Consider the following 14,771-nt stretch of genomic DNA (forward strand, 5'->3'; position numbering starts at 1 on the left):
CTGCAGTGTTTTAAAGACATGAAAAGGCTGCAGATGGGCAAGTGGCTTCCTGCGGTTTATAAAGGCACTAAAGAAACCTAAAAGTACGAGTTGTAATCGCTGCAACTGGCTTGCAGTTAGTGGTTAGTACAACAAAAACGACATCAAACGATTTAGTTAGTCCATAGTGACTTCCCACACGCTCAGGATCAGAGTTAATTCCTTGGATTGAACTGGCACAGTTGAATCAATTACTTATAGTGTTATTACAGTTGCTGGATAATTGACTTATGTGGGCTCATTGAATAAACAAATACAGACATGCATCCGAAGCCAACAATTCACAAAAAGAGACATTGGGTATAATTTAATAATACACTGCATTCATGGAATCGGATTTATTTCCAAAACAAAAAATCTGTAAAATTTCCACAACATTAAAGGGGCCATGGCATGAAAATCTGACTTTTCCATGTTTATGTGCTATGATTGGGTCCCCAGTGCTTCCATCAACCTAGAAAATGTAAAAAAAGATCAACCCAGTAACTTAGTTTTGGTAAACCATTCTCTACAAGCAAATTTGGCTCTCCTTATGATGTCATAAGGAGCTCTTATTATAATAATACCACCCCTTAATCTGCACTATCCAACCACAGCACTGCCATTTAGTGCAGAGAGAAAGAGAGAGTGAGAAAATAATTCACAGCACAATCGTGTTTCAATTTCAACAAACCACCATCATTGCTATCAGTGTTTGCACTTCATCCGCTCATTTGCATTTTAAAGGACACACCAAAAATGGCACATTTATGCAAACACCCACAAAGTGTAGATTTTATCATGTTATAATAAATTATTTATATGGTATTTTGGGCTAAAACTTCACATGTGTACTCTGGGGACACCAAAGATTTATTTTACATCTTAAAAAAGTCGTGGACGTGGCCCCTTTAAGACAAAATTAGTTTGTACCATCATACTAATGTTAAAGGAATAGTTTACTCAAAAATGAAAATTGTGTCATAATTTATTCACCCTCATGTTGTTCTAATCCTGTGTGAGTCTTTTTCTTCCATTGAACACAAAAGAAGATATTTTGATAAATGATGGTAAGCATACAGTTGATGGCACCATTGATTTTCATAGTAGGAAAAACATTTACTAAGCCAATGAGTGCCATAATCTATTAAAATATTGTCTTTTGTGTTCAACAGAAGAAATAAAACCCACCCAGATTTTAAACAACACAAGCACATTATAGCAGAATTTATACTAGGATCCATGTGCCCACATTCAGAAATTAACATATGCCTCCAAGAAGATCTTTAAATAAATCCAGAAGATCTTTAAATAAATCCAAGTGTGCCAGAATCAAACCTTATTGATAAGCCTTCACGCAGAACCTATTACAGAAAAGCGGCATCCTTCACGCATTATTTGTTACTCTAAAACACGACTGTATTATAGTGTCACTTAGTTTTTCAATTTTAATAAATACAATAGCCTAACAAATTGCATGTTTTTAGGGCACCACGTGTCTTTAGCACTTTCAGAAAATAACCCACAATATCCTCAGCTCACCGAACACCAACCAGATAAATAGAAAAGTCACTGTTCATTTCACATGTTAAGCTGTTCGGCTGTTAAACAGTGCTGTTAGCTAATGAAAGCTGGCACCACGGTGACGACTTTCACTGTGGGAACCTGGCATATATACACATTATTTCTCTTAAACACGCTCTTTCTATCTGACACTAGAAACCGGAGGATTTAAGCAGCAATCAAACAAACCATCCAGTTGAAACGAAGCACTGTGTGAGATAGATCATGTGTTCATGTGTTTGTGTATATGTGTGGGCAGGATGGAGGGAGCATAAATGACAATTAAAGAATTTGTTTCACGCAGACACTGCAAATCAACAACAGCTTATCTTTGACAGAATGTGAGAATGGCCAATCCCGCAAAATACATCTCACTTGTACGTTTTAACACATATACACACAATAGCAAAAAAGAGAATTTAATAATAATGGATTGCGGTTGCTTCTGGATATGTGGATGGTTACAGTGCGCTTCTCCGTCATTTGATCATTTGATGTGCCATGACTAATACAGTAGAAAATGTACACAAAAGTTCAGTTTATTGCCTACTTTCTGATAATAGCACAACATTATTGTGGTAGGCCAATAGCGCAGTTACATGAAAAAAGGTCAACATACGGAATAATAAGTATATTTGAAGAGTTTGGTTCCAAAATGCGATAAATGCCATTTAAAAAAAAATTAGTTACTGTCAAAATCAGTATTGTATCAGGTCAGTATTTAAAAGTAAATTTTTTATTTCACGCAAAATACAATATCCTCAGTGTTATTCTGTCATCTTTTCTTCCTTTTCCCCCAAACCGCAATAAACGGCACTCCTCCTTTTCTGCAGAATGCAATAAATCCGCTCAACAAATTACAGCGCACCATTCCACGCATTGTAAACAACAATGACGGCGCGGAATATACACAGAATACTAGTTGTACTTCGTGATAAATAAACAAACAAAAACAAGATAATACTTTGATGGCTTTGATTAACCTGTGGTGGTTTTCTGTGACGGGACAGAAACGTAAGCTATCAAAATCTAATAATTTACGCGAGAGGCACTCGCGAGACGAAAAAATGCCGTTGCTTGTTCTCCCATCAAGCTTCTCTTATGCTAACACATTGACTTCAGAGGATGTAATGAAAAACTTTCCATTATTTTATGCGAAGCCAATGAAAATCGAGCAGGGCCAAAACATTTTACAACTGAAAAAAAGTTCAGCGACGACGTCCCAAAGATGACTGCAGCAATGACAGTGAACACGCCCACATTTTGGGAATTTAGCTTATTCACATTATCCCCCAGAGTAAGATAAGTCCATACATACCTTTCTCATCTTCGTGGGTTCTGCAACTCTGTCTGACGCAGCCCCCGCTAGCTTAGCTTAGCACAAAGACTGGAAGTGAATGGCTCCAGCTAGCATAGCGTCCCAATAAGTGACAAAATAATGCAAACACTTCCTATTTATATGTTGTGATTTGTATAGTCACACCATGTACCCAAATAACAAGGTCATATGAAACACAGCCATCTTTTAACAGTATACTTATTAGGAACTATATTCTTAGAAGGCGAAGCACTGCTACTTGGGTGGAGTGATTTGCTCGCCGTATGTATACTTTAAAAAGATGGCTGTGTCTCATATGACCTTGTTATTTGTACACCGTGTGACTATACAAATCACAACACATAAATAGGAAAATGTTTGCGTTATTTTGTCACTTATTGGGAGCAGTATGCTAGCTGGAGCCATTCACTTCCAGTCTTTATGCTAAGGTAAGCTAACGGGGCTGCGTCAGACAAAGTTACAGCACGCACGGAGATGAGAAAGGTATGTATGGACTTATCTAACTCTGGGGGATAATGTGAACAAGCTAAATTCCCAAAATGTGGGCGTGTTCCTTTAATATGACAAAGTAAGTGTTTTGATTAATGCCATTAATGTTTATTTTTTAATCAGTATATACCACTAGTCAACTAAATGAATATTACATGACAAAGATGAATGCACATTTATATATTGATTCAATAGATTAACAGCATTTTGAAAAAAAACTTGGCATGGATTGATTGCATTTTGTGGAAAAAAGAATCAGTTTTTATAAAAAAAAAATTTAAAATCAAATTATGGATTTGAATTTTTTATGTTTTTATAACCTAAAGATGCTATGTGAAAGTTTGTAACAGAAAATAGTGGTTTTCATCGTGTCACTTTCTTGGTATAGAAAACACGTTTTTACCGAAATTAGTCAAAATGGATTTATTGTGTTTTGGAACCAAACTCTTCATTTGATATTCAAGGCAGCAGCTGAAGTAAAACAATTACTTGACTGAATCAGTACAGCACTATTTTTAAAGCATTTAGTGTATTGTTTGGATTGTGGGTAATTATTGAACAGTGCGCAGGTTTTATGCCAGAATAAACAATTATATTTGCCCCAGAATCTCAAGGACAGAAACACAAAAGCACACATAATTTCTTTCCTTTTACTGTAGCACTTTTGTCATTCCCAAGACTGAGTCTTATTTCTTTTACGTTCCTATTATCAACAAATGCTATAATCTCCTTTAAATCAGTAAACAGCCTGATAACAGCCAGAGCACAGCCAAATATCACCTGCCAGACTACATATTGCACCATATCACGTGAAACGGATTACGCAAAAGGGTAGTAAGCAGTAGAGGCTAATGAACGAAGTCTTGTTAAATATGCATTAATTTCTTTTAATTCTTTAATCTTATCCACTCTAATAGCTTAAGTGCGCCTACATATACATAATGCAATTCCTTAATATTAGCCCGCTCTTTGACAGCACAGAACCTTCAGACCCTCACCATCGCCCACCAGCTGCAGTAAGGCCAGGTCCAGTGGACGTTTCCAGCGGGAGTTCTTGATCAGGGCGATGCCGTATCCTGTCGTGGCAAACACTTTCCCCGAACCGATGGTCATTACCTTACAGCCTTCATCCTTACGAGCCATGTAGTTCAACACAGCTGCATCATAGATGAGGGCATCCAGCTTGCTGCGGAAATAACAGAGAAAGACAGAGTCAGAACGGAGAGAGCGGGAGAGAGGGGGGATAAACTGAAAGAAAATAAAGAGAGAATTTGCAGCGCGGCATTATATTATCACTTTCGCTAAAATTGGATAAGGACACAACAGGCTCAGAAAAGCCACAGTGTGGATTAACAACTCATGTTAAATAGAAGGAAAGTGTGGGAGGAGAAAAATGTGTGTAAGCACGTCGTAAAGGAACTCCTGTTTGCGAAAGCACCGTGGGGTGGAGAGGTGTTAAAAAGAGAACCAAACCGAGAGACACGTTAGATAACATGCTGGAAAAAAGGTTTTATTGTTTACAAAAACTAATGCAAAGATGAAAACTATTTGTGAAACATTTTTCAAGGGAACGAAAAACAAAACTGTTATTGTGCACTACAATGAGAATGGGAAAAACACTAAATATAATTACAGGGAAAATAATTTGTAGTTTAAGTATTTTATAATCAGCGCTGGGTGCTTTGATTTAATTCATTTCCCAAGCCTGCCTTCTTGTTCCCTCTCTATCTCTCTCAAACAACCTCATCCACATAATTAAACAGGAATCAGGAATCTGATAGACATGTAAAACAACTAAGTTTGCTTTTTATATAATGCTTAGCAGTGGTTAATTCTGAAATTAAAGACATAATCTTTATAATCTAATCTAAATATCATGTACTTTCTATCTCTCTCTCTCTCCCTCGCTCTCTCTCAAAAAAACACTGCCTGATTAGACAGGAATAACATGTTTACATGATGTTTAGTAGCAGGTAAATTTAAAACTGATGTCAGCAGCCGTTTTTGAGATAGTTTGGCTTAATTTTCTTACAGTGGAAGTCTATAGAGATGCGTTGTACACCTTTTTTTACAGTCTATGGATATTACCTATGATTCCTTGCGGGAGAAATTAAAGAAATAATAAATGAAGTATAGCTGAAATGTAAGAAAGAGTTGTATTTTGATGTGTCTTTTCATAAGTATGTCCAAATACTTGCAACCGCTTTTAAAATCCATAATACAAAAATAAAACCAGCGAACTAACCGAAATAATTATCTTTCTTGGATAAACCCTAAAAAAGAAAGCATATTATGCTAAATCCACTTTTGCATGGTGTTTGGAGACAAATGTATGCTGCCATTGTGTGAACACAGCAACCATATAATGAAAGAAATCTACATCTTTCATAATCACCATTAAACCAAATCATTCTCATTAGTAATTCAGTTTTGATTCTCTTGTTAATGTGATGTCACACAAACAAAGCCCCGCTCATGGCCACTAACTGACTGTTTTTTACCCAAAAGCTTTTCTAAATATTTCTGTTGGCATGTTGTAGCACTAATGCAGAAGATACTATTGTCTCCTTTGGTATTCACAGCAATCAGATTTATTTTTAACCGAAAGTGCTCACTGTCTACGGTAAAGAGCGGGACACACCAAAGCTTTTTACGCGGCTAAAAACGCCTGGAGGACGCGAATGTCAGCTGTTTTTCAGCTGAGCGCCAGCTTTCTTCAGATGAGCGCGTTGGTAGCCATGATACTTGTCCCGCCCCTCCTCCACTGTGATTGGACAACCGTGTCAGAACTGACATTGATGAGCGGAGCCTTTACCCCAAAGTTGAATCTCTTTCAACTCTCGACACTCGATGGAATAACTTGAGAGAGCGCAGATCCGGGAAAAACCCGCCGAGCGCCGGTTTTCAGTGCGAAAAAAAACGCCGAGCTTATTTGAAAAACGCTGAGCATCCATTGGAAACAATTGAAAACATGCACCGGCCGTGGGCGTAAAAGCTTTGGTGTGCATGCCCCCTAAGGAACTGAGGAGCTGTTGCTCATTTGCAATTAAATGTACACACATGAAAACAGCGCATTTAGCTCCCACCCAAATAGGGACATATTGGACATGCTATAATAAATGATCTGTGGAGTATTTTTGGGCTGAAATTTCACAGGCACACATAAGACTTAAATTACATCTAGTATAATTGGGCAAAATATATATGCCCTTTAAATGGAATCAACAAACGTCAATCATTATTACATATAGGGGTCCTTAGTGATCAAATAAAGCATATGCCATTATATTTTGAAATTACATTAGTCGTGCGACAAAATCTAAAGAGCCAAGGTATGCATTTTAAAGGTTAAGAAAAGAGGATATCAGTGATGAAAGTGAAAAATGAGTAATAACGTCATCACAGACCCAGTCTTGAGGTGAGAGATGGCATCCTCCACACTTCTCTGGTTGTATTTGATCATGTACTGGTGCATGTCTGGATAGTTACTGCGGATGTTTTTCTCTGTGCTCCCGTTAGGGACCGTTCCGAATTTCAGCGGAGGGTACTGCTCTGTCGGGTGCTGAAACTGAGAGAGGAGGAGGAAAAACTGACTGAAATTAATGCTGCATTTGATTCTGGATAAGAAGTAATTAGTGAGCAAACAGAGCTGGAAAAATACACTGTAAGAATCAACGTGATTGAAAAGAAATATGTGAAAGTGAGAAAATGTGCTTTACAAACAGGTCTAAAGCAACAGCAGCTGCCAAAACTGAATGTAATACATCATAAACACTAAACAACATACAGAGCAGCAACCCTGAAATGAACACTGTGTTCCTTCTGCGTTTAACAAAAGACAACAACGGTGAAACAGATGGGATAACTATTTACATTTAAAAGAAAAAGATTACAAAATAAAATGTGGGACACTAAGAACAAGCAAAAGACACCTCAAGTTAAATTGCCTACATTTTTTTTTGGAGCATAGTTTATATTTTCTCTTTTGGTATACAGAAATGCTTTCATTTAACAGCACAACAATATTTTCTCAAGCATCCTTTTGGATTACTCAAGGTCGGCACTTGACCTTATCAAGTGCAAAGAGCATTTTCACAATAAAAACACCAAATGACTAAACAGCACACAAATCCACTGTATTGGTGACCTCTGTACTACCTGCTCAGACATCTGTAACAGTGCAGACTGTGTTTAGTTGCAAGCATCAATACTACGTCCTTTGGCTGCCACCAGAAGATTGAGTCTAAATTGTACTTATTGTTCTTGTCAGCTTTAATAAGGTCTTGTATTACTGATGCTTGTCATGTAAAATAGGAGCCAATGAGACACCAGCCTGTGACATAACTGTACGCGTATAAAAACCTGTATCCATTACTGCACACTAAAGCTCATGTTTCATTAACTTTTAAATGACACCTATTCATTATTTTTTGTGAAATTAGTCTCATTGTCACTAATGGGACTCTGCAAGCATCCTGCCTTACAATAAAGACAAACAGTTAGACTAGTACAGTATGCCTTTTTCACGCTGTTCAATCCACTTAGTTCCCAATTGAAACTGCTGCCAATCTGAGGTTCTTCAATATCGCTTTAGTCTCAGTGGTCGTGAAGAGTATTGATTCCGAAATCCATGATGGAATAACATCCTGAATCATGAAAGCTCTGTGCTGTATGTCCATCTACAGGCACTAACCGACACGCTCTACCTTCAGATGTGGCTGTAAATACACCTATGGCCGTACCTTTTTATCACTGAGCCCAGACACAGTATCAATGTACTCCTCTTGAATCATAAAGGCAGCCAGGTTGGCAGTGTAGCTAGCCAGGAAGATGACAGCAAAGAAAGCCCAGATGAGAACCATGATCTTACTGGTGGTTCCTTTGGGGTTCTCTACTGGAACAGAGTTATTAAAAACCAGAGCCCACAGAAGCCAAATTGACTTCCCTATTGTGAACTTAGAACCTCCGGCCTCTGACAGAGAAAAACGGGCGAAACAGAGAAAAAAGAAATAAAGAAAGAAGATTGTTAATAGTTAGATATGCATTGCAAAAGGGTTTATTTGTTAATTGTGTTATTGTAAACTGCATCAAATTGAACACCGTAGTTACATCATCACATAGCATTTCAGTATGAATAAGAAAGTATTTTTAGAAAGAAAGAAAAGTATAAAAAAAAAACGATTCCTTCATTCCTGAGCACATGAGTGTCTGTGCCAAAGGACAATGAAGAAGAAAACAAACAATAAAGGGAGAGCGATAGATAGCACAGTAGCAAAGTCTGCAGTCTTTTATTATACATGAGCTTCTGAGAAACTGCCTGCACCACAAAAATCAAGCGCAATAAAGAGCAGAGGTGAGCACAGCCATTAGCACTCCTGAATAAACTCACAGACAAAACAACTGTGCCCATTTATCTTCTTTAAGCAAAGCTAGAGTCTACTAAAATGTGACCTTATTAAAAGGTTACTGTACGTGGAAACCAGACTCACTCTTGCCGCTCTGAAGGCTGCGGTTGTACCCCACAGGACTGAAGAACTCAAAGATGAAAACGGTCACAGCCACAACAGTCAGGCACATAACAAACATCATCACCCACACAGCAGGGCTGTAGGGCTCTGAGAGAAGACACAAAGGGAAGAGTACAGAGAGATATCATAAACATTTTTTCCCCTTCACTTGAGCTCATCACAGACCAGGGATAACATACACACCACGAGTACAGCAACTATTTTAGCTGGAGGGGATATGTCTGCCCACTTTTAGAAATGGGAGATATGAAATTTTCTGCTTGGTCGTACAGTGAAGGAAAGTAATTTTTGTTGGCCACAAAACCCGTCAACTTTAAGACAAGGAGGAAACAAATAGCAACCACTAGCTTTAGCATCCATCTTTTATAAAGGTTAGCTCGGATAAACGCTTGAATAACAGAAGGCAAAAGTCATTCAAAATATGTACTGTATAGTTACAGTCCCATAAATGCTTTTATTAATAAATCCGCTGTACGCCATAGGCTATGCCAGGACAGTAGGTGGCGATGATGCATTCGTCTACAGAGTGATAAATATAAACAATCAAGACAATCAAGTTTTAATTATAGAGGCGATGCAGTTGGACTATAAAGCTACAAAATGTTGTAAACATTTTTGGAGAAGTGTTAATAACCACAATCCTATATGCCGCCATTGTTGTTTTGGTTATAGACGATTTCAGCAGTTACAACATAAAAAATTGCCATTCGTGAAAGACACGTCACTTCTGGTAAACTTATGCAAATAATCAATAACAACAGAGTAATTTTAGAGTAGTTTATTTATGATAACAAGTAAAAGTAATAACAAGTGGATAGGGCTGGGCAGAAAATCGGAAAAAACGAAGCTGCATTTACTAAACAGAGATGAATTTCACTGAGAAGCTAAGCAAAATCATGCATATAATCATGGACAATCACCTCCGATAATGTATGCGATTTTGCCTAGCTTCTTGGTGAAATATGGCTCTGTGTAGTAAATGCCGCTCTATCTGAAAGAAGGTGATGCCGATTTACTACTAATCATGAAGCCGGCTTTACTGACGAAATCGCAGCTGATTTTTTGCCCAGGCCTACAAGAAGATTATCTTCGTTCAAATCATAGCTAAAGCATATCAAATGACCTAAAGTTTGTGTGTAAAATTAATATTTACAATGTTAACTACAGATTGGCTGCCAAACCTCTCTTCACATAGTGTTGGATCTAGATCGCGTCTCACCTCGTCTTTAGGAAACCAAAACATTTGTTTTTGACAAATACCTATTTTCGACAAGGTATTTGTTCCAGAGTTCAGTTTTGTCACTAGCCAGACTATTAAACAAACAGAGACCGGAAGTTCCGTCCAGATGCGTAACGCGACAACACGCATACGTCCGATGATGACGTCTATACTCGTTCATGACTATAGACTGAATTATCCCATACGCTTGACGTCACTGTTATCACATATACGAATTTACATATCCTGCGTCCGAAATCTGTGACAGTTTGTACTGAAATAGATAACTCATGGACCGATTAAACAGTAAATACTATACAGTATGAAAATGGATAGTATCACATGACATAAGTCGTCATAACAACAAGTTAGTCAACTAATTGGAATGCCATTAAATAAGCGCAATTTAACCACAAGGGGCAGCTGTTAAATACATGTATTTGCATTTAAATACAGCCGCGTTACTGGTTGCAGACATTTTTTAATAAAACAATTAGGGGTGTGACGAGACACTTAATCCACGAGACGAGACGAGACACGAGATTGGGTTCACGAGAACGAGACGATATTTTTACACTTTTTAAGAAACCCTCGATGATAAAATAAATGAATAAGAAACTGAAATCATGTTATTTTTAAATGATTTAACTAATCAAGGACTGCCCCTAACAATTATTTTACTAACTGATAATGAAGTAATTTGTTATTTTTGGGTAATAAAAATAGACCCAAGTGAGCAGTAGCCTTTAAAATTACATAATAACGAAGATGCAATAATAATTGGTTCAAATAAAGTATTAAAACCAAGTTACATTAAACAACATTACATTAACAAACACATTACATTTGTGGTCTATAAATAAATAGCATTATGTATATATTATAACAAATGCCTGCAGGGGGCGATAGTAGACTCGTCTCGGATGCTATCTTCACTTTCACTTTAGACGGAAAAAAAACGCTTATTTTTTAGCCAAACAATGTTTAAATCCATTTGAATATTTAATATACGTCCATTTCTTTACAATAGAAATGAACATGCAGACATTAAATCATGTAAAGTCTGTGATGGTTTAATCTGCTGAGACTTCACATCTGACACTGATCTACAGAAAAACACAACACGTCTCAGACTTCATACGAGCTCCCAAACGAACATTATTGGAAACCCAAACAAAAAAGCAAATGCAGTAAAAGACAGAATATAATGCATGCACTGTAAGAGGCTAATTATACCAACCACGCTTTAAACGCTTGGAAACGCAAGGCGCGACGCACTGCCTTTTAAAAAAAAAAGAGCAGTGCGTGTCGACGCGGCTTTTAATATTGCTAGGCAACCACCTAGTCAGCTGTCTTGTCAATCAAATATTGAAGCGTGCGCTCTTTTGCTGTTGACTGTCATATTAGCAGAAACTTTAAAAAGAGGATGCTTGATCTGACCTTGTTTTAGGGTGAGAGGTGCACAAACACGCAGGAGAGAGTGAGCGAGTGGAGTCCGGTTCTTCAAAGCAACTGTAAACTTTCCTCACCACAACGTAAGGCCCGCATCTCCCCTCATTCGAGTGGACAATGGAAAGACGCGAATGACGTCGGGCGCTTCTCCGCTCTCAGCGTTCCTTCAAAGGCGCGTGCTGCGGCCGCCGGCAAAAACCGCAAGGCGCTCAGCGCGCATAAACAGCGCGCAAACGCTCCATGCCCATAGAATATCATTTAAAAAAGGCGCCTGCAACTGCCTCCTCCGGAGGTCGCATATGCAGGCTGCATACGTCATTAAGGTTTATTTCAGATCATTAACTGAGCATTACATTCGCAAGTCGTGAGCATATTACAACAATTTGCAATTAACTAAATTATTAGTAAACTTTATAATTGTTAGTCTCTAAAAAGACAGTCTTTATGAAGTAAATGCAGTTTAAAAATGCGACCTCCGAAGGATGCAGCCTTTTTTTTTTGAGAAACGGCCAGAATTTCACCTACACAAGAAATCTCGCGAGACACACTTAATCTCGCGATACACATTTAATCTCGCGAGATCTCGTCGCACGAGATCTCGTCACATCCCTAAAAACAATGCATCTCCTTCTTCATTGGATAACTCCTCTACTGGAGGCTCACGGGATAGCAAAGTGTCCATCAAATGCACACTTTAGGATCTTGCAGGAAGCAGAAGATTATCCTGATACTTTTCGCATGCTGTTTTTGGAATACAATAAACACAGACATACTACTAGCCTCACCTACTGCTTTTCACCTACCATATAGTATTGAAGTAGGCGTTTTCGGACGTAGCGATAGTTTACATGGAGAGACACGGAGTCGTTATTAAAAACTTGCATCTTCAAAAGTTAGCATTTTCAGGACCCTAAAACGCTGTCTTCGTGTACACAAACAGCCAAACTGCATTAAAACGTTTCCGTTTATGGTCGAAATTGTTGTCGTATAGTGTGTGAGTGTATCCATGGAAACTAGCAACTTAAAACCATGTCATACATGCCTGATGAGATTTATATTGCATCCTCTCACTTTTCAAATCCTTCTGAAAACATTCATATTTCTAGTTAAAATAACGCAAAAATCTTCCTAAAGAATGTTGACTTAGTGCTTTTCACTGAAGTGTGATAAATAGCTTGTTTTGAAAGGGAACTGTAAGTCTGATTGATGAGCTCTGAAATGATACGCACCAATACCTGAAAAGTCGTACATCATAATCACATGCAGCCGAGACTGATTAAAGTCAAATGCGAAGCATTACGGCTCTGACGGGGCAAAGACTTACCGAGAAAGGCAGAGGGGGAGACGGTTCCATTACTACGAGAGACCATGACGCTGATGCCCGTCTCCACGAAGGGCACGGAGAAGTCCACGACTTCCGACCTCTCCTCGTTGATAGTGAGGGAGCCGATTGCCATGTCTGCACGCTTGTACACAACCTAGTAAACAGGATAAAGTCAATGTATTTATTTTTACTTTTTCATATTTGTCACACTGAAATCATAGGGAGATGAAGTCGTAACAGGATGGGGAAATGAAAAAGCCAGACGCGGGAGCCAAAGTTCAGCCGTCAAGCCAAGGCTCTAACAGAAGTGAAAAGTCTTCTAAACTTCTAAACATAACTTACTGCATTCAAGTTATTCGATTACCTACATCAGAACTTGAATCTCACAGCGGAGCCATCAACCGAGATGAGTCCACAGCATGGAATCAGCATTTCGGCTGAACACAGGGACCATATGCGGCGCGTAACAGGTGGCCTATCTGCAAATTCAGAAACCCTCTTCCAGCCTCCAAATCTAATTAATATTCATTCCACATACTGGCCGCATTCCAGTATCCATAAATTGGTGGGGCAGATAGTGTACCAAGACGCCGGCACACATAGACGCTACAGGAGGCAGGTTATCCATCTCTAGACAGTATACCTCATACAGAGAGAAACATGTCGAGGAATACCAAAAAGGAGGGACAATATTAACATCTTTACTTTCCAGTTGAGCTCTTTTCTCTCTCTCAGACTTCTGTTTTATATTCTCGAACGGTGTGAAAAGCCCATGATGCAGAGGAATAGGATTTGCGGTGCCGATACATGCTTGAGTCACCCCCTAAAATCATGCAGGTTACAAGCTTTTCCAAATCTCCTTTGACAGCTTGAATGCTGTATTGATTTGAACGAGATGCACATGTGCCTACTGTGCATATTATATATGCGTGTGCGCATCTGTGTTGGATTTGCTCAGGTAATATAATTTCCGCTCTGCATCTGTGGTGTAGTGATGGGTTTTGAGTCCTCGTGGAAAGTGACCCTGCATGGTTGTTGGTCTGCAGAGACCGTGGAAAGAACATTGATGAAGTTGTTAAGTAGCGAGAGAGCGAGCTGCAGCCCTGGTCATGCTGCAGGCCAGCACAGAGCACAGGGGAAATGTGGACCTGTCGGAGACAGAAGATCAAAGCTGCTTGCACGCGCACACGCTCGCAGCTTGAGAAAATAACCCTTAGCACTGCGCCTACAGGGGCTGTGCTGACAGCTGATTGGCTAAGCATCAAAATGCATCACGCAGTAAAGAGCGTGAAAGCAAATGAGGGAGACAGGGTGAGAGAATTTTTGAGGGAGAATGACACCCTGGTCCAAAATCTAGTGAGCTGCAACATTTATAGCCATCATAGGAGCACTCCCAATGCCAAGGGTATTACTAGAGGTTGCAAGACTAGTGCACTGCAGACGGAAAAAAACACATGCGAATAGAAGAAGCACAAGCAATTAAGAAGTCACCTTCATCAGTTTAACAACACATGCACTGCAAATACCCACAACACCAAATACAGAAGACAGATTTGTTTGTTATTTCTGTGTCCAGCCCCATACTCTAAAATTTTATTAACCTGATAAACTGCCAGATTCAAATCACACCACACAGAAAGATATGCAATGGATTTTTGCAGAGAGATTGCAGCATTATTCATATTCATACAAATAACTACTCAAATAGTGTTTAGCCACATTGGGTCAGTTTCCACAGACATACCTTACAAAATCAATACTGGCGTGCATCTTGAGACAAAACAATGGCAATGATATATGTTAAAGAGCAACTATCATCCAATTCACGGTTTTACATTT

General features: G+C 38.8%; 1 protein-coding gene across 1 annotated transcript in view; it reads right to left on the reverse strand.

Moving 5' to 3' along the window:
* The window catches only part of grin2db (glutamate receptor, ionotropic, N-methyl D-aspartate 2D, b), an 83,812-nt gene that overhangs the window by 12,578 nt on the left and 56,463 nt on the right, over positions 1 to 14,771 (reverse strand). The window contains exons 9-13 of the mRNA XM_065245921.2: positions 12,933 to 13,086; positions 8,899 to 9,024; positions 8,152 to 8,381; positions 6,817 to 6,977; positions 4,408 to 4,595 (exon numbers count right to left, since the gene is read on the reverse strand). Of these exons, the coding sequence (XP_065101993.2) occupies positions 4,408 to 4,595; positions 6,817 to 6,977; positions 8,152 to 8,381; positions 8,899 to 9,024; positions 12,933 to 13,086 (859 nt within the window). The remainder of the gene's footprint in view (positions 1 to 4,407; positions 4,596 to 6,816; positions 6,978 to 8,151; positions 8,382 to 8,898; positions 9,025 to 12,932; positions 13,087 to 14,771) is intronic.

Source organism: Paramisgurnus dabryanus, chromosome 13 (assembly GCF_030506205.2).
Source record: "Paramisgurnus dabryanus chromosome 13, PD_genome_1.1, whole genome shotgun sequence".
Taxonomy (NCBI): domain Eukaryota; kingdom Metazoa; phylum Chordata; class Actinopteri; order Cypriniformes; family Cobitidae; genus Paramisgurnus; species Paramisgurnus dabryanus.